The 22,654-nt window shown below is 42.4% G+C and overlaps 1 protein-coding gene across 1 annotated transcript; it reads left to right on the top strand.

The window, feature by feature from the left end:
• Positions 1-7,081: 7,081 nt before the first annotated feature.
• Positions 7,082-16,122, top strand: NTPCR (nucleoside-triphosphatase, cancer-related). The gene is given in 6 exon segments (XM_080997798.1): positions 7,082-7,395; positions 7,397-7,499; positions 11,275-11,437; positions 12,124-12,220; positions 13,852-14,061; positions 15,958-16,122. Coding segments are annotated over 6 exon segments (885 nt in total). The 5' UTR covers positions 7,082-7,152; the 3' UTR covers positions 16,027-16,122.
• Positions 16,123-22,654: the final 6,532 nt, after the last annotated feature.

Here is a 22,654-nt window from a genome sequence, read left to right on the forward strand (position 1 = left end):
GGGTGGTCACGGACAGATCCAGGTGCTCTTGGAGGAAACAGATTTTCTAGATCCAGTTCAATCGTGATTTAGGCCCAGTTTTGGCACAGAAACTGCTTGGGCCACCCTGTATGACAACCTCTGTTGGGAGAGGGATAGGAGGAATGTGTCTCTGTTAATTCTCCCTGACCTCTCAGCAGCTTCCAGTACCATTGACCATGGTATCCTTCTGGAGCAGCTGTCCGAGTCAGGAGTGGGTGGCACCACTTTGCAGTGGTTCCAGTCCTACTGGGATGATTGAGAGTAGTGCTTGAGAAGTGCTCTTCTGGAACTTCCGGGTTGGCGCCTCCAGGCAATGGCGGAGTTCCTCCGATCGGGAGGAATTTGCTCTGCGGAAATTAGGGTCTGACCGCCACGGCGAAGGCGGAGACCCACTGAAATCACAGGCGGGAAAAGCCTGTGAACTTGGGATTCGGCTGGCACCCTTTGCACCTCCCCTACTCGCGGAGAAACCCTGATTTGGGGATCCGGAGCGAAGTGGGGTGAGCGGCGCGGTGCTTCGAATTGACTGCTTCTTTCACGGAGTGAAGCCGCATCGCTGTTGCCGGAGAGCGCTGACTTTTTCCTGTGGACAATTGAATTTTAAACAACTACCCGTGAGTAGAACGGAAAATTAGATCCTTAAATTCATTAATTTGGCATCGAAATGGGAAGGTTCTAAACAGGAAGTCTGCCTTCCTTTTTTGTAAACAGACTGAAGCAAAGAAGTTGCAAGTTAAAGCCTTGGAAAGTTTATTTTTGTAAAGGATTAAATCTCCATCGGTTAAAACTGGAAGCAGGAGAAGAGGGGGGAAATTTTGGGACCTAGTGAGCCTGCAGGAGAGAGTGAAAAACCAAATTACCACTGCTCCGAACCTGGAAACGGGCTGCCAGAAAGAGTGACTTTTTTTTGACAGCTAGCTAAATAAGAGAAATAAATTGTTTCCATTGTACTCATCTGCGTTTAAAAAGTAGGAAAAGAAACTAACTTTATAGTTTAAATTGTGTTTGAAAGGATTGATACAAGCGGAGACTGTTTCCCTCTAGAGGGAGCTTTTGAAACTGTTACAAGTGGCGCTGGGGGTTTTCCAGTTGCAAGATAAGAACTGTGTGAAATAGAGACTGACCTTGGACTTTAAGAATGTTGACAGAAGGAGCCTTAGTGACTGTATTATGTAAGATAAGCTATTCGTTGGAACAGCTCCACAAGAAGACGGACGCTATGAATACCAAACTTGAGAACTTGGGACAAAAAGTGATTAATTTGGAACAAAAAGTGACCATTAATACAGAAATTGTTCAGGATTTGACACAGGAACCTACCTTGACAGGACAAACTGGGGTGAAGACGAAGGAGAATGTTGGTGTTGTTAAACCTAAAATAACACAAGTGGAAGCCCCAGTCTTACAGAGGCAAACTGAGGACTATAAGTGGAGGCCTTTTATGAATGAATATAGAAAAAGTCAGAATTTGAAGATTGGAGCCCTGCTTGGATTGAAGAAGGAAGGTTGGATAGACTCTTTCATGCAGAGATTTACTGACCTTTGGGTCCTGAATCTGGGTCAGGAGGTGATTGGAGTTGTGGGGGCCTTTGGATCTGGAGGAGCCTTGAAACAGGACTTGAGATATTGTATGGACACTGGTTTTAGCTGTGGAGAGTTGGTTGGTCTGTTGAGAGGGAATGGGGGCATGGTTGGGTCGCCCCCCCCCCCAAGACCTGCGCTTCAGCACCCTCAGCATCAAAGAATATGAAGAAAAACTGCAGAAGGGACTTGGAAAAGATTTAAGAGCCTCGGACAGAAGATCTCCAGGTTGATGAACTATATGGAATGGACGGAAATGACTGGCAGAATCTGAGACCAGGGAGAAGAGATGGTGGTAGAAGATTGGGAAAGTTTAAAGTTTATATATAGAAATATTGTAAATTTAATGAGCGTTAGAAAATTGTTGGATTGAAACTTTATGGCTTTAGCAGAAATGTTATAAGGAGTTAGGTATAAATAAGTATTTCAGTATTAATGGAAAATAAGGTACAAAATATGTTAAGATATTCATAATGATAAAAATAGAGAAAGATGGAAAGGAATTGCTGAAACAAGTAATAGAAGTGGAATACAAAAAGGGAGGTGAGAGGAGGTCGATGAAATAAGGGAATGAAAGATAGAGTAATGAAATGGTATGGTATATGTTTTTAAATTGTTGTTCTTTTGTTTTGTTTAGTTTAGTGTGTTAAGGTTGCGTTTTGCATTGTTTATTGTATTGTTTCTTCTTTTCAAGCTCAATCCAGATTAGACTGAAGCACTGTTAGTAGTAGGTGGTTCCCTAGACCAGATGGATGGGAGGTCAGCTGCTCTTGATAGGGTTACACTCCCTCTGAAGAAGTGAGTATGCATTCCTCTTCTCCCAGGTTTTTGGCTAATTAAATAATCTATGGCCTTTTAAACTGGGGGGGGGGGGGTATTGTTTTTGTTTATTAATATGTTATGTACTTTTGTGTGTTTATATTGTAAACCACCCTATGGTCCTCGGTTGAAGAGCAGTATAGAAATTTCATAAACAAACAAACAAATTCAGAAATAAGCTCCGTTGAGTTCAGTGGGACTTACTCCCAAGTAAGTGTGTGTATAGAAATGCAACTTTACAGTGCAACACTCTGCATAACTTAGAAGTAAGCCTGTGTTCAATTGGGCTTATACCAAGTAAGTGAGCATAGGTTTACAGTCACAGAATCACAGAACTGTAAAGTTGGAAGGGACACTGAGGATCATTTCGTCCACAGTCTCCCAAACTTGGGTTTCCAGCTGTTTTTGGACTACAACTCCCATTATCCCTAGCGGGCAGGACCAGTGGTCAGGGATGATGGGAACTGTAGTCCAAAAAACAACTAGAGACCCAAGTTTGGGAAACCCTGATTTAGTTCAACCCCCTGCAATGGAGCTGTTCATTTGGAGATAAAACCTGTGACCTTGGCATTATCAGCACCATGCTCTAACCAATGGAGCCAGCTCACGTGCAGCCCAATCCTAACCACATTCACTCAGAAGTATTTCCTGAGCATGCAACTTTATTCAGTATTATGCTTTACAAAACAATGCTGCCTTTCAGCTTGAAATCCAGCATGTCACAAATATTTCAAGCCTAGGGCTCCTTTAAATGATCAATTTATTGAATATTCATCTTGATTTGCTCGCACAAAGCTTATGCAGAAGTTAGATTAAGGTTACCAGACGTCCCCGTTTCCCAGGGACAGTCCCGGGATTTACAAATCAGTTCCTTGACAAAATCCATCTATTTAGTAGGAAGTTGAAAAGTGTCCCCGGATTCATTGGGGGAAAAAAATCTGGTAACCTTAAATTAGATTATCTCTAGTTTTTATTGAGCACTCACCCACATTTGCTTGTGGGGTATTTTTATATCTTCCTGTTCATCATTCCCCATTTCTTCCCTAACCACAAAAGGTCTGTTTCTTTTTAAAAGTACATTTCTTGCACTAGAGTGACAGAGTGCTTTAATCCACGTTAATTGTGCAAGCCTACATTTTCTAACAACAACAGCAACAACAACAATTTATTATTTAGACCCCGCCCATCTGGCTGGGTTTCCCCAGCCACTCTGGGTGGCTCCCAACAGAGTATTAAAAACACGATAAAACATCAAACATTAAAAACTTCCCTAAACAGGGCTGCCTTCAGATGTATGCACTTGAATCCTTTTGGTCAAATGCTAGCAGTCTGTAGGCGCGCCAAGTTAAGAGATAGGGGAATATATTGCAATGGAACATTCTTCAGATAAATCAAAGGAAATTAACTGGAGAACAAAAAAAGAAGACAGTAGGGTGTGTAATTCACCACCACCCCTTCCATATTTCAGACATTATTCCTTTGAAGCAACCTATATGCATTCATTGGTTCAACACTGCTAGAAAAAATTTACATACACGAAGGTTTGCATATCAAAAGCACAAGCTCCTTAAAAAATAAAAAAGACTTGACCACTGTTGCTAGGATTGCTATAGTTCATAATAGTATACTTAATAATAACATAATATTATACTTCATAATAATAAAGAGCCAGAACAAATCCCCTTCAAATATACATTTTTTTTGCAATTTAATTTTGAAAATACCCAAACCGTGACCTTTCTGCAAATCTGCCCTGCCCTAATGAAATCTTGTTTTCCCACTCCTGGAAGCTGAAATGGTGCCCTCAAGCACAGAATTAGAGCCCCAAGCTGGGCTTTGCTTTATAAGATCACAATTCTTTCAGTGTAAACTACTGAATCCAAGCAAGGGCACAGGTCACAGCCTAATATTGTTCTCATTCTCTCCTTCCAGTTCCTCCCCTAGCGAATAGCAGTTGGTTAAATGACCTCTTTTCTCAGCCATTGATTTGGAAACTTGCTGCTAATTGATTTTCCCCATTCAACCAGAAGCTCTAGAAATTCATTCAGGCTTTACAGTGTGCTTGTAGGAGATACACTTCCCCTTGCTTGATAATTTGCTGGGATGAACTCTGGAATCCAAATTCTACCCTGCAGAAGAAAAAAGCCAACGCTGCATTTCAAATCTACACCCTTACCTAAATTACAGTAGATTTCCACCAAGGCCCCCACTCCAATTAGAATGTGTTGTGCTGCCCTGATGTACAGAGCTTTCATCATTCCCCTTTGGCAAATTAGAAGCTGAAATTTCAGCAAAATATGGAGCTGAAATGTCTATCTGCTGATTGATGGTCTTGTTCTCAAACTTTGTAATCTGTTCTATCAACATGAGCCCCAGGTTTGCTAGTCCAGAGCTATTTGATTTACACTATCTGATAAGTGTGTCTGGAGGGGAGTGAAGTTGTGTTCTTCCTCTGATTAATTTGAATGGGAGCTTTCCAATGTTGGGAACATAAAGCCTTTTTGGTAGCTAATTTTGCTTCTAATACCTTATTATTAGACCCTTTCCCCCCCTTTGAGATGGCTGGAAAAGAGATGTCTCTGAGCATATGCAAAGTATGCCTGCCACAGGGTTCACCACAGCAAATCCCCCATGTGAGATTATTAGGTGATTTTTTAATTTTTTTTATTTTAAAGAAAAATTCAAGCAAGTAGAATTGAGCCCAGGGAAAGTTGTATTTTAGAAGTTTGTTTTAAAAGCAAACATTTCCTGGTGTGGGCAGAAGGTATGAGGAACCATCAAGAGGCTTTACAGGTAAGGCTTTTGTGCAATGATTAAGACTGCCACCTACAATGTTAGTCAATTAACTGTATGGATTTAAGTCGATTAAACCCATACACATGAGTAAAAACAGAACAAGCAGCATGCATACTGTCTTTGTTTCTAGATAATGGACGTGTGTCAATCAGTCATAATCTTAGAAGAATAACCTCTTCCAGTTTGCAACACAGAAAGCAAAATGCTTCTTTTGAGATTATGTTTCCCATCTGCAGTTGTTATATATTATCAATAATTATAATATAAATCTGTTGCCTGATTAATTGGTGGCACCTTTTTATTTGATTACAAGTTTTAATTCAATTAATCAAACAAACCAATGAATCACATATTAGTAGGCACTTTGTAGTGCAGGATCCACATGATCTTTTACTGAAGAAATTGCTTCTGTTGTGTGGAAATCACATGCTTCCAGGATTCAAACCCCAATTTGCTGCTGCAATTTTTATTTTTAAAATGCAATTTTTATTTTAAAACTTTGCAAAGGCAATAAAGACCCACTCTTCTGGCCATAGATAACTGCATGTCCCTGTGTCCCTGGCTCAGGGTACAAGGCTATTCATTGTATGGGAAGGGGTTATTGCTCTGTTTGGTAATCTGTTAACAACTGACTTTGCTCCCAGGTCAGTCTTCCTGTCCTTCATCTTTCCCTTATATCTTGCTCAGTCTTCAATTGTACCACTGATTTCCCATGTGGTTTCCATTGTTTTACTGCCATTTTGACTCAGAATCATAAATTGATTTTCTTTTAATTTGAAATGCTGAATGCATCCCAGTAGCCATACCAACAGAACAGGAGGGGGAGGATTTGAACTGGGGCTCCTGTTATGTTCCACAGAGCACCAGTGTATGGGACTGACAAGCTGCATGCAAATAATGTGGTTAATACCACTCTCGCCGGGTATGGTCTGAAGGCACGAGGCTACCATCTTGTTGAAGCTGATCAGGTCTTAAACTGGTCAGTGTGTGGATGAGTGACTACCTGGGAATGTGTACCCCACCATGGGGTCCATGATGGAGGAAAGACAGGCTATGAACATTAGGAAATAATAAGTTAATAGTTTGGACAGAGCATGACAGATTTCTAGGGCCATTTAGGAGCGATCACCTAAAAAATGGTAATTCTCACAGCTTAGTACTTCTCCACAGCCTAGCAGCTGCTTACTTGTGGGAGAGGCAGGCAAGTGTCCAAACAAAACTGAAAGTGATGAGGCTTTCCTCTCCATGATGTACACCCATCCCGTTTGTCTCTCTCTCTCAACTCTGGGTACATAGGCTTTTGAAACAATGCAAAAACCTGTTCACCAGAGAGGAAAGTGGGGATGTGTGTGTACGCAGAAGTGGTGATTCCTGCCTTAAACAAGTTGTTCTCATGCATGTTATCTCTCTTGCAGAGCAAACATCAGAGCCCAGTTGTCCCTTAAATTTATTATGTTACAAGCTTTGGTGCGTTACAGTCCGCTTAATCAGATGCATATATGTACATGCCCATTTCTCAGGCTAACACTTTATGAAGTGGATTGTAGTCCATGAAAGATCCAGTGTTATATAGTGGTTAGTGTCTGAATAGGAAACCTGGGCTCAGATCCCAACTTGGACACACTGCCTCTCAGCCTAACCTACCTCACAGGTTTGTTGTGCGGATTAACCGAGGAGGGGAAGAGCCGTGTAGGCCGCCTTGAGCTTCTTGGAGAAAAACATAATACGGGTCGGCATCCACCTGTCTCAGGGGACAATGGAAGCGTGCACCTTCCGTGTAAAGTCAAACCGCTGTGGAGTTACAGCGCCCATGACACCTTCGACAGAGGGGTTCATGATTTGAGCGAGAAATAAGTGCCATAAATAAGTGAATAAAATTAAGCCATAATAATGTTGATAGACTTTAAGAGGCCAGGAGGGGACTCGCTTTAAGCGATGCATGCTTCCTCAGAAGCAGGTCCCACTGTGTTCGGTGGAACTTACTCCCGAGTAAGTGAACGTGGGGTCGTCGCAGCCCAAGCCTGCGAAAAAGAGCGAGCAGCTGTCCATCGCAAAGCGGGCAACGGAGCTGCCGGACTTGGAAGCAGCAGAGACGAAGAAAGGGGAGAGAGAGGCTGGCAGCCGAAGCACCGCGGGCTCTTTTCCCCGCTGCCGAGAGCGCGCGGCTGGAGGGAGGGAGGAAGGGAGCGCGAGGGCTCCCGCTACGGCAGGCCGCTTCCCCGCCGCTACCCGGACGGAGGCCCCCGCCATGGCCAAGCACGTTTTCCTGACGGGACCGCCAGGTAACCCAACCCGGCGGAAGCGGAGAGGAAGGAAGGAGGGCGGGAGGCCCTGCCTGGGCAGCGGCCCGGTGCTGCGAGACTTCAGGAAGGGAAGGGGAGGCAGAGCTCGGCTGAAGCCAGGCCTCCTCTTCCGCTGCCTCCTCCCGGGCAGAAAGCGGAGCCGTGCCTCGGCTCCTTCCTGCCTGCCAGGGGCGAGCTTACTTCCGAGTAAACGTGCTTAGGGCCTCACGCTCCCCCGCCCATTCCCACGATCGCCCTTCCCTGGCGTGTTTTGAGTCGCCTGCACGGTGTGGTTTCTATCCCGAAACCTTTTTAAATTGGAAAGGTTTGCGTTTAAGCGCTCAGGCCGCAATCCTAGGTGCACCCACTTAACTTGACAAGAAGCTCCATTGAACCCGGTGAAATTTACAAGAAAATAAAATCTGAGTGGTAATAGAGTGTAGCTGGGGCGGGGAACCCTTTTCAGCCCGAAGGCTTCACTCCCATCTGGACGACCTTTCTTTGGGAGGGGGGTACATGCCAGTGGCAAAAGTGGACAGAGCAATGAATGCAGATTTCAGTTTTGCACACCAGGCTAAAGTCTACACTGGCGCTTGTACATCCGTCTCTGTCCTGGAAGCCAGAGGCATTATGAGAGATCAATGCTGCACACGCAAGGAGGAAGTTCCAAGATGCTTGGTCCCCAGGCTTCAGGTTGTCTGCCCTGCTTGGACTATAAACCTGCAATTATTTACACTCTGAAATAAACCTTGTTCAGTGGGGTTATTGTGAAGTAACTACATATAGAATTACAGCCTTGTAGTGCAATACTTTGACTGTGTCGACCACAGCAAACTATGGCAAGTTCTTAAAGAAATGGGAGTGCCTGATCACCTCATCTGTCTCCTGAGAAATCTCTATGTGGGACAAGAAGCTACAGTTAGAACTGGATATGGAACAACTGATTGGTTCAAAATTGGGAAAGGAGTACGACAAGGCTGTATATTGTCTCCCTGCTTATTTAACTTATATGCAGAATTCATCATGCGAAAGGCTGGGCTGGATGAATCCCAAGCCGGAATTAAGATCGCCGGAAGAAATATCAACAACCTCAGATATGCAGATGACACAACCTTGATGGCAGAAAGTGAGGAGGAATTAAAGAACCTTTTAACGAGGGTGAAAGAGGAGAGTGCAAAATATGGTCTGAAGCTCAACATCAAAAAAACGAAGATCATGGCCACTGGGCCCATCACCTCCTGGCAAATAGAAGGGGAAGAAATGGAGGAAGTGAGAGATTTTACTTTCTTGGGCTCCATGATCACTGCAGATGGTGACAGCAGCCACAAAATTAAAAGACGTCTGCTCCTTGGGAGAAAGGCGATGGCAAACCTAGACAGCATCTTAAAAAGCAGAGACATCATCTTACCAACAAAGGTCCGTATAGTTAAAGCCATGGTTTTCCCAGTAGTGATGTATGGAAGTGAGAGCTGGACCATAAAGATCGCTGAAGAATTGATGCTTTTGAATTATGGTGCTGGAGGAGACTCTTGAGAGTCCCATGGCCTGCAAGAAGATCAAATGCATCCATTCTTAAGGAAATCAGCCCTGAGTGCTCACTGGAAGGACAGGTCCTGAAGCTGAGGCTCCAATACTTTGGCCACCTCATGAGAAGAGAAGACTCCCTGGAAAAGACCCTGATGTTGGGAAAGATGGAGGGCACAAGAAGAAGGGGACGACAGAGGACAAGATGGTTGGACGGTGTTCTCGAAGCTACAAACCTGAGTCTGACCAAACTGCGGGAGGCAGTGGAAGACAGGAGTGCCTGGCGTGCTCTGGTCCATGGGGTCACGAAGAGTCGGACACGACTAAACGACTAAACAACAACAGTGCAATACTATGCATGCTTATTCAGAAGTGAGTGCTACTGCATTCAGCGAAGTTTAATCCCAGGGAAGCAGGCGCAGGATTGCAGCCTGACATAATTTAGCCCCAGTGTAGAAGGCATAGTTAGGATTGGTTGTAAGCCTGTTTTGCTTTAAATGCCAGTACTAAATAAAGGAAGTCATTTGCACTGTTTGTGAGAGACGCTTCTCTCTGGTAATATTTATCTATGTAACAGCACATAACTCATTTTATCATCTTTACTAGACACCTGCGGCTAAGAAAATGGCCTGATTACTTAAGATATTTGGAATTCCGCCTCCGCTTTCCACATTGCTTCTGAGCCCCATTATCTCTTTTGTTCCAGATCCAAATATGTCTACTGAAAAGTATTCCAGCATAGTGTTTGAATTAAACCAGGTTTCTGTTGTCTTAGTATTGTAGGTTGCAAATAGGTATGTCCTTTTCTCTGTAAATAATATAGTGGTACCTCGGTTTAAGCCCTGTTTATGAACTATTCAGTATACAAACTCAGCAAAACCAGAAGTAGTATTTCGGTTAGCGAACTTTACCTCGGTCTATGAATGGTGGAAGGGCACTGGCGGTGGGAGGCCTCATTAGGGAAAGCGCACCTCGGTTTAAGAATGGCTTTGGTTTAAGATGGACTTCCAGAACGGATTCAGTTCGTAAACTGAGGTACCACTGTACAATAATGATAATATCAGACCTTAGCATTTAAACGTTTTCCACTCAAGACTGCAGCACTGTGCACACAGAGTGTGGTCTACTTCTGAATAAGTATGCATAGTATTGTGCTACAGTATCTATTCTGTTACTCCATGAAAACACACAGTTGTTTGTAATTTACAGAAGAAATATGGAATTGGATTTATCTGACAAAACACATTTAAATATTTTACAGATCTCGCATATTGCTATCATTATTAAGGTTAATTTCTTTTTCTTTCCTTATAACTCATGCCACATTTTTGATCCTTGCAGGTTTTTGAAACCCTATCTGCCCATCAGTTAAAGTGCAAGCACCCGTTCTTCCCATTAACATTTAGTTTGTGTGACTTAATTATTAAAAAATGATTTAGTACATCAGCTCTAAATAATATACAATTATCACTGTCCTCCTCTTTTACTGGAGTAAATTGGATTCCTGAAAATTTAAATTATGAGCCAAGGAAACAGTCATTTATCAGTGGATGTTAATATGATTATCCAAGATGACGGCAATAGAGCTTGGGGTGGGTGGATGTTACATTAATAAGCAAAACTCTTTTATCGTGTAGCATTCTAGAAGATGCAGAAATTGAGATGATGGCCCTCATTTATCACTTCTGGGGATATTTGTCACTGGGGATATTTGTAATAGAGAGGGCTACAAAATACCTAAGCAGATGCTCTTCCATTTTTTTAGACTGTCCCTCTCTCTTAAAAACTGACACTTGGGAATGTATCCAAAAAAAGACAATGGATATATATGCAATGACCTAATGTGTTACTTGCCTGGGAGCTCCAAAATGCAAACGGCACAGCCTTGACCATTCTCCCCCTGAAACTAATGGGGAACAATCTGATCACAGTGTGTAGGATCATGTGCCCGGTAGACCAGACCCATTGTGTCATGTCTTCATGTTTCCATCTCATATTTTTGCCATGATAAGGGGCACAAAGACTTACAATAATGATGACTGATGTGCATGGTGAATTCTTCTCAGCATAACTTGCAGTGCAGGCTGCCACAACTGGAGGCCAATTTGGATGAAGCATCCATTGCAAGGGCAATGTGTGCTTCAGTTAGGAGGAAGGAGCCAAAAGAGTCCAGAAATACATATGTGTATTTGTTTTGTTGCACAACCATTATACTGAAAACAAGGCTTAAAAAACACTCTTCTTGTTCTAGGAATTGGGAAAACAACGCTGATCCAAAAAGTCACTGAAGTTTTAAAATCATCCGGTATCCCTATTGATGGATTTTATACAGAAGAAGTTAGAGAAGGTGGCAGGAGAATAGGATTTGATGTTGTCACTCTGAGTGGAAGAAGAGGAATTTTGTCTAGAGTTGGGTATGACGTTTGAAATTCACATTCTGACACCTAATCTGGGAATGCCTTTGTAGAATGCACAACTGCCCTTTGAAGCTCCTGTGCTGCTCATTCAAGGGTAGCTGGAATCAGATGAACCGTTGAAGTGGTGAATAAGATTGTGAAGTCGCTGTGCTGATCTTTAGTGTTGACTTGTTGCTGCTAAACAGCAAAAAACTCTTGTTACAGAAACCAAGCAAAGTATCAGGGCATGCAATAAATGAGAGGCAACAGGCACAGGGATAGCCAGGGTCCACCAGAATGATGTGCAGTGCAAATGACGAGCAACTGTACTCCCAGTTAAAATTTACAGCAAGTTTCTGGAACAATTATATGGGTGTTGAGCCAGTCCTACGCCTTTTTTATATCACCCCAGGGCAGTTACCAGTTTTTGTAGAATTCTGTTCTTAGTAGCTGCCACTTTCTGGTTCCAGTTGATGTGTTTCATTGTGATATTGTGCATATATCCCACCAGGATTGCAATATTAGCAACCATCTGGGGCATCTAAGAAAGGTGGGAGGACATTCTAATGTGACTAAAGAGGGGCACTGCAAGGGCATGTGAAAATTTTGACATGCTTCACATAGTCTGAGGGTTATCTGCTAAGGAACAGGGTTCTAGAATGCTTTATTGTTCACTGTGTTGGGTATTTTCTTCCTTCCTTCAGCTCTGGTCCTTCCACAGCAAGGCGTGAATACCGTGTTGGCCAGTATGTAGTGGATCTAATGTCATTTGAACAGTTGGCTCTTCCTTTGTTGAGAAATGTGAGTAATATTTTGGAATTTCTGGAGAACAATATGAATAAATGAATAAAAAATGATGAGGAGTTTATAGTGAAATGTCTTGTACTCTTCTATCTTGGTAGAGCTTAGATCCAGCACCCCTTTCCATTGTCAGCTCCATTTATGAGTTTTCCCAGCTCCCACCATCCTCCTGTCCCTCTGCACCCACAGCTTCCTACATGTCTGTCTGTCTGTCTCTCCCCACCCCATCCTCTTGCACTCCATGGAAGATGGTGTGTTACCCAGAGTTCTGGTGTGCAGTGTAAGAGTGGACACACAGTGTTTGGAGTCCCCTTCCTCCCAGTTCTCACATTTGGTTTACAGGTTCAGATTTCTGTTCAGTTGCAAAAAGGAACAAATGATTCTCAACACATGGCTTACAGGACTAGTGGGAAGCTAAAATGCCACTGGAGAAATTTGCAACTGTGTGGGTGACTGTATAACTGCTCTTATTCAGCACCATTTAGGATTGGTAAATGCAATTCCAAGATAAATCAGCGATTAGAAAACAAATTAGAAATTAGAAAACACTTAGTGTCCTGAAAATTCTCCAGGAACGATGCTGACAAACTATATGCTCTACCATAACTCGTTTATCCCGCGGAGCTTATCCAAACACAAAGCGTTTAATACAGATATGCCTCATTTTAGGAAAGTACAAAGGCATTTCTTGTCATTTTCCTTTTCTTTTAAAAAGCATCATAGAGTATTTAGCAGCAGGGTAATAAGTGGCTTGGACAGTACAATGAACCCCAGAGGGTGAAATAACACCCCTTTAGCTAGTTTCTGTCAACTGTTATTTCAGTAGGTGCAGGACCATATATGTAGTCAGACCAACAATAACAATAATTTTAAAAATGATTTTTTTTTGGGGGGGAGGATGGGGAGCACCAGGTGGGCAGGCAAATAAAGAAGGACACACAGGAACAAAAAGGCATGGCGAAGTAATGTAAAACTATAGTTTGTTAAAGAAATAGGTGATCTGAGCAACCTGCTGGGTTCTTTTTGTTGTATGACTTGAATCTTAAGCTGCAGTCCAGTACACATTTAACCTGGGAGTAAGGCCCTTTGAACTCAGTATTACTTACTTCCAAGGAAGCACTCATAGAATTGCCCTGTTATAACGATGCATTGCAGTTACACAACTTTTTTTCTCAGAAGTAAAAGCCCCAAGGGTCTGCCCCTGTAACACACATGAGGTAGAATCTATAGAACACATCTTGTAATTTTTATGCTGGAATTTGGAAGCATACAGTTGGCGCTTTACTGACCAAATTACCAGGGAGGTCAGATCAGTTTAACGTTTAATATTTAATGGAAGATAAAATCCTGAGGATATCCCTGATAGTGACTAAATTTCTATCAGTAGCAGTGAAAACAAGAGAATAACTCGCCATCTGAATCTGGAAGGACTATTTCCAGGGGCCAAGCAGAGGTTATTATGTCGCACTTCTGACTATGTTTTGCTCTAAGATTCTGATGTACTGTGTATGTTTTAATTTTATTTCTGGCCTATTGACAGTAATAAATTGAATGAATGATTGACATATTGACTTAATCTACTAAATTTTCTTACTGGTGGCTTCAATCAGATACCTATATTTTCCTTATAGCCTGATCTTGCCAGTAGCACAGCGAAAAAGGTCTGCATAATTGACGAGATCGGTAAAATGGAGCTCTTCAGCCAGTCCTTTATTCAAGCTGTCCATCAAATTCTGACTGGATCAGGAACTGTGATTCTTGGAACGATCCCAGTGCCTAAAGGAAAGCCCTTGGGGCTTGTGGAGGAGATCAGAAGTAGAAAGGAGGTGAAGGTCTTCAATGTAAGTAGGCTGAAGGTCCACTGAGCAAGTTTTCATCTTTTGCCCATTGTGAAGTCTAGCCCAGTTTTAGCAATCAGCTCTTACTACCATTTGGTTTGTGTTCTGGACAGGATTGCATGTCCTTTGGAGGAATAGGTTTCCTGCTTGTGAGGGGCTCATAGTTCTATCTTTGTCACTAGAGATGATGGGGATTGATCTTGGGATCTTCTGTGGGCTAAGCATGTCCTCTGCCAACAGGATGGTGTGTCCTCATGCACTCGGTTATAGTCATATGTAAACCTTAGCTATGGCGTTCAGCTAATGAAAGTGGCTGGCTACAGAGACCTCTGTTCATGGGTGCACCAGGGGCCTAGCCTGGTCAATTAACTTGAGTTCTTGCCCTTTTGAAAGCCCCTTAGTCCATTAGATATTTTAAGGGAAGACCTTAAAACAAATGCAACACACTTTTTCTTTTTTGCTTGCCACTAGAGGTAGGAAAACATTTCAGATTCCTTGGGACCAGCAATAGCATCAGAAGTGTCCACAAAACCTACCGCTTTCCACCACATTGCTCTCTTGTTGCTTGTTTGTGCCGGAAGATCTTTTAATTCGTCTCCCTGCATAATAGCTCTTCCTCATGTTTGTTTCTGGCACCTGGTAACAACATGTCAAGGCCTCTTTAGATTGCACCTCACGAAACCAGAAGTACCAGACACAAAATCAATGCAGGCAAATGCCCAAGATGTTCTTGATTCATTTGTGTCAATTTAGTTTGATAGAATCTTCTAAGAATATGGATTTATAGTTCCACTTTCCCCCCCTATCTCATCAGCAGCTCCATCCCCAGATTGATTCTGCAAGTTGATCTTTGCCCAAACATCTTTGGTTTCCCCCCACTTTAAATTGTCCAATATAGCTCTTGCTAATTTAGGTCATGCATGCTTGGGATGCTCGTAGTGTTTTGCCTATAAAAGCTTTCAGCCCTCTGGAAGGAGGATTGTTGTGCCTCCTATCCTTTCCAGGGCCCTCTTTTTCTCTGCAAACATGGCATATATAGTTCACTCATTCATAATTTACATGTCTTGCCTCTCTTTGCTAGTTTGGTAATATGCCATCGACACCCACTGCACCTGGTTGCATATTTTCACATCTGCAGCAGCACGTGCAGTCTATTGAACCTGATTGCTGTAAAGCAGTTAACATACAAATCGGGTAATTTGGAGGTGGATACCTTGGGGCCAGAAAGAAAATTTCTCCCATGGGGGAATTACAGTGAAGAAATTATTATCCACTTCCTCAGCCTTCCATATTGACAACTGTCACAATCAGTGTTCGAAACTCCCATTGTTCTATGCCAGGCATAGGAAAACTCGGCCCTCCAGATGTTTTGGGACTACAATTCCCATAATCCCGGACCACTGGCCCTATTAGCTAGGGATGATGGGAGTTGTAGTCCCAAAAGATCTGGAGGGCTGAGTTTGCCTATGCCTGTTCTATGCGCCTTTTGCGACAGGGAATTTCATTAGCGTGAGCAGTTTCTGAACTCTGGGCGCTGTACTGCACCTAAGATTTCAGATTAAAACTGCAGAGTGGAAGGAAAGGAGAACCTTTTTCTGCCTCTCTACTTCCAGCTACTCTCTGAAGACTGGAGAAGAGACCCTCTTAAGAATATTAGGGGGGTGGGCAGGGAAAGGACTAGACAATGTGAAAAATGAACATAATATTTTAGCTGCAGTTCATTCATTTTCAGCTTTGTATTCTTGCTATAAAAAAGCACACCTAGACATTCCCCTGATGTGCCCATAACCTAGGTTTAAGGTGCCATTTAGCTCCTAGCTTTCATATCTCAGTTTCTAACACTGGTCACAATAAATGGCCAGCAACGTTAACTAATCCATTTTTTTCCCCTGATTCTAGATTACAAAGGAGAACAGAGACAGCATTTTGCAAGATATTGTGGCAGCTGTGCAGAGCTGCCTAAAATGATGCACACCATTTTATGTGTTCTTTCCATCCCAGTGCAACCTCCATCCTTTTTCTTTTTCAAAATAATGTTTATTAAAGATTTTCCTCGTTTACAAACGCACGTGCATTGTCTCTTTCTTCAGGTTGCGTTTTCTGCACATCAGTTGCATTTGTCGTGAGACATAGGTGTTATATGCAGTTTAGGGTTGGGAAGAAAAGAGGGGGTAACGGGAGAAGGGGGTGGGGTGGGAAAGCTTATGTTCATTTACTTAGTGTATGTGTGGGGTTTTTGTGTCAGCGTCACTTGGGTAGGTTCTCTTTCTATTTATGTTATGTTTCCTTGGTGAGAGAGGTTGGCGTGGCCTAGGTTGTGGTTGATTGTCCTTGGTTGACTGCAGTGGGATTTGTTTGTGTGGGGGGGAGAGTTGTTTGGTTAAGTTAGCCATTTTGAATCGTATGCTGTCAGTGGGTTCATGTTGTTGTCTTGTTGGGCTGTTTATGTGATAAAGGGGAGCCATACCAGAATGAAGGCGTCCTCGTCTATTTGTCCCCATGTCGGTTTCAGTCTATTGGTTAGTTTTTCTAGTAAGGCTGTTTCCCATATTACTTGATACCAGTGTTCCATGTTTATTCCTGACAGGTCCCTCCAGTGTCTGGCTATGATGTTTCTGGCTGCTGAGAGTAGGTGGGGCAACCTCCATCTTTGAAACTCTATTGTCTTTGAATATGCAGGTGTGAATTGTGATGTTTCACATTTGTGGCCTGCCACTGATTTTCAAATCAGACTTGGTTCATTTGCAGTTAAAATAAGAGCCAGCAAATTGATCTTAAGACCTGAAAGTAAAGCTGTTGGATTATTAGCTTTGCAATACGGATGGGAGGCCAGACTCTGAATTGAGTTGTACCTAACTTTGGTCTACATGAGTAGTGAACCAATTTGACACAGTCCCACATCAAAATTAGTATAAATAGGTTCAGATGTTTTCAGCTGTAGTATCCTGATGGAATTGGAGAAATTTCTCTTGATATAAATCCTTGCAAACAGTTTGTATCCTGTTTCTACCCATGCCCTGTACACAAATGTACAGTAGGCACATACCTGAATTGCACATGGAATGCTCTTTAGGCAAATCAGTTAAGAAACACAGATATATCAGCTCGACTTATCTCTCAGTGTAAGTGAAGAAGAAAAATATGATATGGGATCCAAGGGATACTCCTATTCATCTTTCTAGTGTTCTTTTGGGGTTAAAAAAACAAGCCTAACTTTATTCCGCTGATGTGATATTTGATCAGGATTCTGCCAAGTTTTTCAGTCGTTTGCTTGCTAGCTCTTCAGTTTCCAAATCTCTGGTAGGTATTTCATTCATTAAACTATAATATTTCTCATGTAAGCCAACCTTTTTCTATAACTCAGCTTGACTTCTGGTGGTGCTAGTTAAACAATTAGTGTCCACTAATGCTTAACCATTTTTGTTTTGTTTAGCACCATTTCGTTAATAAAGGAACTACCTGTATAAATTACTGTGGCACAGCTTGTGTCCCACAAGACCTATGAATGGTGTTCAGGAAAAGTGTTTACCACTTAATCAGTTCTGCATGTCATGAAAGCTAAATTCCCAGCCAGGTGCACATTTGTTTTCATGCATTGTGTGGTGTTCCTTGGCTATAGCAAAATTTGTAAAGGAATTTAGCCCTTTTCTTCCTCCGCCCTGCATATATGAAGTGTAACAAATACTGAATCAAGACATCCCTTGGTTAACACAATATGGAAACCTGCAGTGTCTTCAAAGCCATTTATATGGATACCAGGTTAGAATCTGTCTACAATAGCAAAAAGACAGTGGGTGCACGTTTTCCCCATAGGACTATCCTGCTACCAGCTCTACCTTATTGAAGGTGCTTAGAAGTCTGCTCATGGACTTGACAGTAATGAACGAGTCTCCCCTGCCCCACATACTTGTGGTAAAGGCTAATTATAACTGCAGTCTGCTACTAGACTCCTGCAATATTATGACCTCACTCAATTTTCTCACCACTTAATATTGAGAGTGAGCTGGAAGTGGGAAACTGGCAGCCCTGTTTCATAGACGATATCTCTGTTCATTATATTTGGCATCACGAAAGAACTTTCCCCAAGTAGAACTGACAAGGTTTTTTCTCCTTTCCTTGCAATGTGTGTCCCAATTCCCCTGAGAGTCATTTCTTGCTGTTGCAGGTGTTCTGTGTGTCATACCGATATCATTTTAAGACATCAGTATCCCACGAATGCAGCGTGACTATTTCAAACGTGTATCAATAAAGGAAGAAACTGGATTAGGAGAATGAACCCAGTGGTTTGCGGGTAGCCTTAATGAGCAAGTTTCCCACTCTGTTTTTGTTTCATGAGACCTTATGTTGACAATAGTACATTATCTGCTTTTGGAAGGTCCAAGAGCACTATGATACAAGAATCAGTCCTACAGCAAATAATTCATGAGTCTGGTCTCCACGGCACATGGTGTATCTGCAGAGCTCTGATTAAAGTTGCGTTGCACCTGTGGATTTTAATTGGTATAACAGGAAGAGCATAATTTGTGCTTGATCTTCTCCACGGGCCTATACATCAAGGCCATTCAGCACGTATGTTTGTAGCAATTCGAGCCAAGAAAAAGTATCCAGATGGAGTAACAAAGGCTGTTTTGTTCAACTTGTGTTGGGTCTATTATGTATTTATTTTGCACTCAGGATTTCCGAATAAAGAATTTTGTAACGTTTGCAGAAGTTCAAAGGCAGTAACACGAGATTTTTAGGGAGATTCAGTGGTGGAAATGCAAACAGCGCTATTTCATTAAGGACCTAGGAGGAGGGAAAAGAACAATTCCATTTTTTAAGAATTCTGACTGTTGAAGCAGAAGCCCACTGAACACAGCTTTCCTCAGCTCCTCTACTTTTGTGCCTGGATGTTGCATTTTACCTGCTTCAGAAAGAAAAGAGAAGCAGAAATTGGCCAGGAATGACTACACGTCAACAATGACCACTCAGTGATTTTACAGAAAGTGTTTTCTGTCTGCCTCAGTTCTCCATCTAAACAATGGGAAGACTAACCTTCACAGTTCACTTATAGTGTTCTCGGAGCCTCTATAAAGAACCAAGAATGGATGAAGTTATCTCTGGCTTTTTTCTACACCGGCTTCTGTTCCCATAGAAGCAGCACATCTGTGTGTGGAATGAGGGGTGACGAGAGCCATTAAAGCAGCTGTTCACCAAGTGAAGGAACACCTGCTGGGTGCAATGGAGTCTCAAGTTATTTCACCAGTACAAGCAGAGTGAAAACATCTTGGACTAACACAATAAATTGATCTGGCCAGCATTAGTAGTGACTCGCTGTGCTATGGCTTGGGGTTCAGTATCGTGAGACTGACTTCTGAGTGGTTTCTGCTGTGAATACTACCCTCCCTCAAGCTAGTTCTGGCTGTGGAATAATAATAATAATAATAATAATAATAATAATAATAATAATAATGATAATAATAATAATAGTAATTTATTACATTCCTTCATCTGTAGATCTCAGGCTGATTCACAACAAAAAAGTTCTATATAAAAAAGACAGAGTACAGAATACAAATAAGAACAAAAGCAAACCAATAATGCCCCCTCCCACAACACATTTAAAAGAATATCAGATGGAATACAGTCTGGAGAACTGTCAGTAACAAGTTTAAAAAGCAGAGGTTTTAAAGGAGATCCAGTATTGAGCGGGTTTCTTTTAAAAAGACTTGCCACCTAAGCAGAGCAACCACAGAAAGGGGAAAAAATAAAGATTAACACCAAGCAGTAGAAAACAATTTTAAAGAAATGAAACCAAAATGCCTGTGCCATGGGCTCCCCACTGTGATTTCTGCTCTTTAACTGTTTGACCTCACTTGGGAGTTCCGTTAAATCAGGCCCATGTTACTGAATGCATGGCTTCTGGTAGATGAGCTATGCACCTGAGTCAGGGGAAGACCACTAACAGTGACCCCCCCCAAGACCTTAGTGATTTAGCACAGATATAAGGTATCAGGTGGTGCTTGAGGTATCCTGGACCCAAGTTGTCAATAGCCTTGTAAATGAATATAAGAACCTAGCATATGGGCAGCCATTATCATGTCTATTAAATTGGAAGCCATTCTACCAATAACTGCCTTAAGTGAATTGGCTGATAGGTGATTGATATATATAAGGAGGAAACCCATGTTTGCAATTACAGTGGTACCTCGGGTTACAGGTTACAGACGCTTCAGGTTACAGACTCCTCTAACCCAGAAATAGTACCTCGGGGTAAGAACTTTACCTCAGGATGAGAACAGGAAATCGCGTGGTGGCAATGGGAGGCCCCATTAGCTAAAGTGGTACCTCAGGTTAAGAACAGTTTCAGGTTAAGAATGGATCTCCAGAATAAATTAAGTTCTTAACCCGAGGTACCACTGTATGGGGATGCAAAACACATAGGCATAGGAAATGCGTAAAGATTAGTACTGGAGCAGTGCAGAGCTAAACAATGCAGATTTTGACAAAATGGGTTTGGTGCAGCCTTCACCTTAAAATCCTTTCCAGCACCAACTCCAACCCCCCCCCCGTGTGCTTTTCAGCTCGTGACTTCTGTAAACAATGCCCTCAAAATCAACATGGGACAGCTGTGCATCTGGGAATGAAAGACGACTTGAATTCATTCCAGGAAAATGAGAATCAAACACAATGCGAGTTTGCACAAATAGTTTAAAATCGGAGAGAATATGTGACAGGTGTATCATTTTCCGGTTTGCCTCCCAACTATTACAGAATTGCCTGGCAGAAGAAAGTGATCCTTGTAACACGGCTCATGTGTTGGCTGCAATTATCATATGAAAGGCATCAAAGCTTTTGCCCATGAATATTTGTGCTCATCTCATAATGCAGCTACCCTGTGATTAATCATGGAGCATTTGTTTACAGAAGCTGTACATTAGCCCGGACTGCATTTGATCCAATGCAGAGTAAGATTTTTGTATTCACACGGAAATTTCTGCGATGCAGGGATGTGATGAATAGATTTCAAAGAAAGGCTTAAATGAGATTATGCAACATTTTCTAACTCACCAAGCTCTTTCGCTTCTAGTGAAATAAGAACTAAAACATATACACAGGTGTGGTAAAAGCAATTCTTGAGGAATTAGTACAACAAACAGGGCTAGAGATTGCTCTGTAGGCATGTGAGGATTGACAGAGGCCAGGCTCCAATCACCCATTTGCAGGAATTCTGCAGAAATGAACTAAAGATCTGCCAAAAGTTTTGTGCTAAGCATGGCCTGATTAAAAGAACAAAAGCTGAGCCACAAAAAGTCTTTGCTGGGGAACAAACAGTGGCTCATGTCCTGCTTGGGGGCTTCCCAGAGGCATCTAGTTTGTCACTGTGGCAAATGGGATGCTGCGTTAGCTTGGCCTTAGTGTGATCCAGTGGGGCTCTTCTGATGTGGAGGAAAAAAGCAGCTGGAACTGCCAGAAAGCACCATGCAGAGGTGCCTTGTGCTCCTTTCCAGTAGTCTTCTGCAAAACACAGGGGAAGCTGCAAGGGAAGAGGAGCTTGCAGCTGAATGGGTATTGGGAGCTGTTGCAGTTTATTTCTTATAGCTGTGTGCAGGGCCAGATTTGGGGTTGATGAGGCCCTAAGCTACTGAAGGTAATGGGGCCCTTTATATGTCCCCCTGTCCTTTGTCAACCACAAATTGTTGCTGTTTTTTGTGTTGAATATGTGCTATATGGTAATTTATGGACCTAATAGGTATCTAAAGCCATTTGCACATAACAAATAGGAGCCTACACAACACAAAACACTGTTGCTGTATGTAGGTTTTATTCTGTTTGTTTTATATCTTATATTTTGGAAATGTACATCCAGTTGTTTTTTTCTTTAATTTTTTTTGGGGTCCCCAAGAGAGCGGGGCCCTAAGCTATAGCTTGTTTAGCTTATACGTAAAGCCGGCACTGGCTGTGTGCTTCACTGACTTCACCGAGAAGGGAGGTAAGAGGAAGCTAATTCTGCTGCAGGGGCTCAAAACCATGAAAACTTCTGTTGTCTTTCTGCCAAAAAAGAAGAGCAGCAGCCATCTTTGGCCATTTCTCTGCATCCATACAATTCTTGGCAGCATTTTCTCCTCCACCCCAAGTAAATTCAATACAAATCTTTGAGATTTTAGAGTTTCTTCTTCTTTTTCTTCTTCTTCCTCCCCCTCCCCCTCTGAGAAACAGCACATTTCCACCCTAGCCTTCATATTGGAATAATATTATTGGAAAATATTATTTATTAAATTTATATACCACCCTTCATCTGAAGATTTCAGGGCAGTTCACAGCATGCAAGAGACCAGGTTCCTGTGTACCAAATGCCTGCCTGGAATTTGATGCATAAGTTTGCTTACCTTTCTTGGGTAATGATGGCATTGTGGGCCGCCTGCCTTTCCCCCAAGCACTTACCTGACAGGGGAAGGTGCTTGGAGGCTTCTCACAGCAGGGCACCCAAACAGGCCTCCTTGCCTACTAGGGAAGAGAATCCTGTCCGCCTGCATATTCAGCCAATGTCAGGCAGCCTCAGGAGCAGGCACTGCTCAAGGGGCAGAACCAACTGGGCTTGCAGGCTCCAATTGGG

Source organism: Podarcis pityusensis (assembly GCF_964106645.2).
Source record: "Podarcis pityusensis genome assembly, chromosome: 3".
In the NCBI taxonomy this organism is placed as follows: domain Eukaryota; kingdom Metazoa; phylum Chordata; class Lepidosauria; order Squamata; family Lacertidae; genus Podarcis; species Podarcis pityusensis.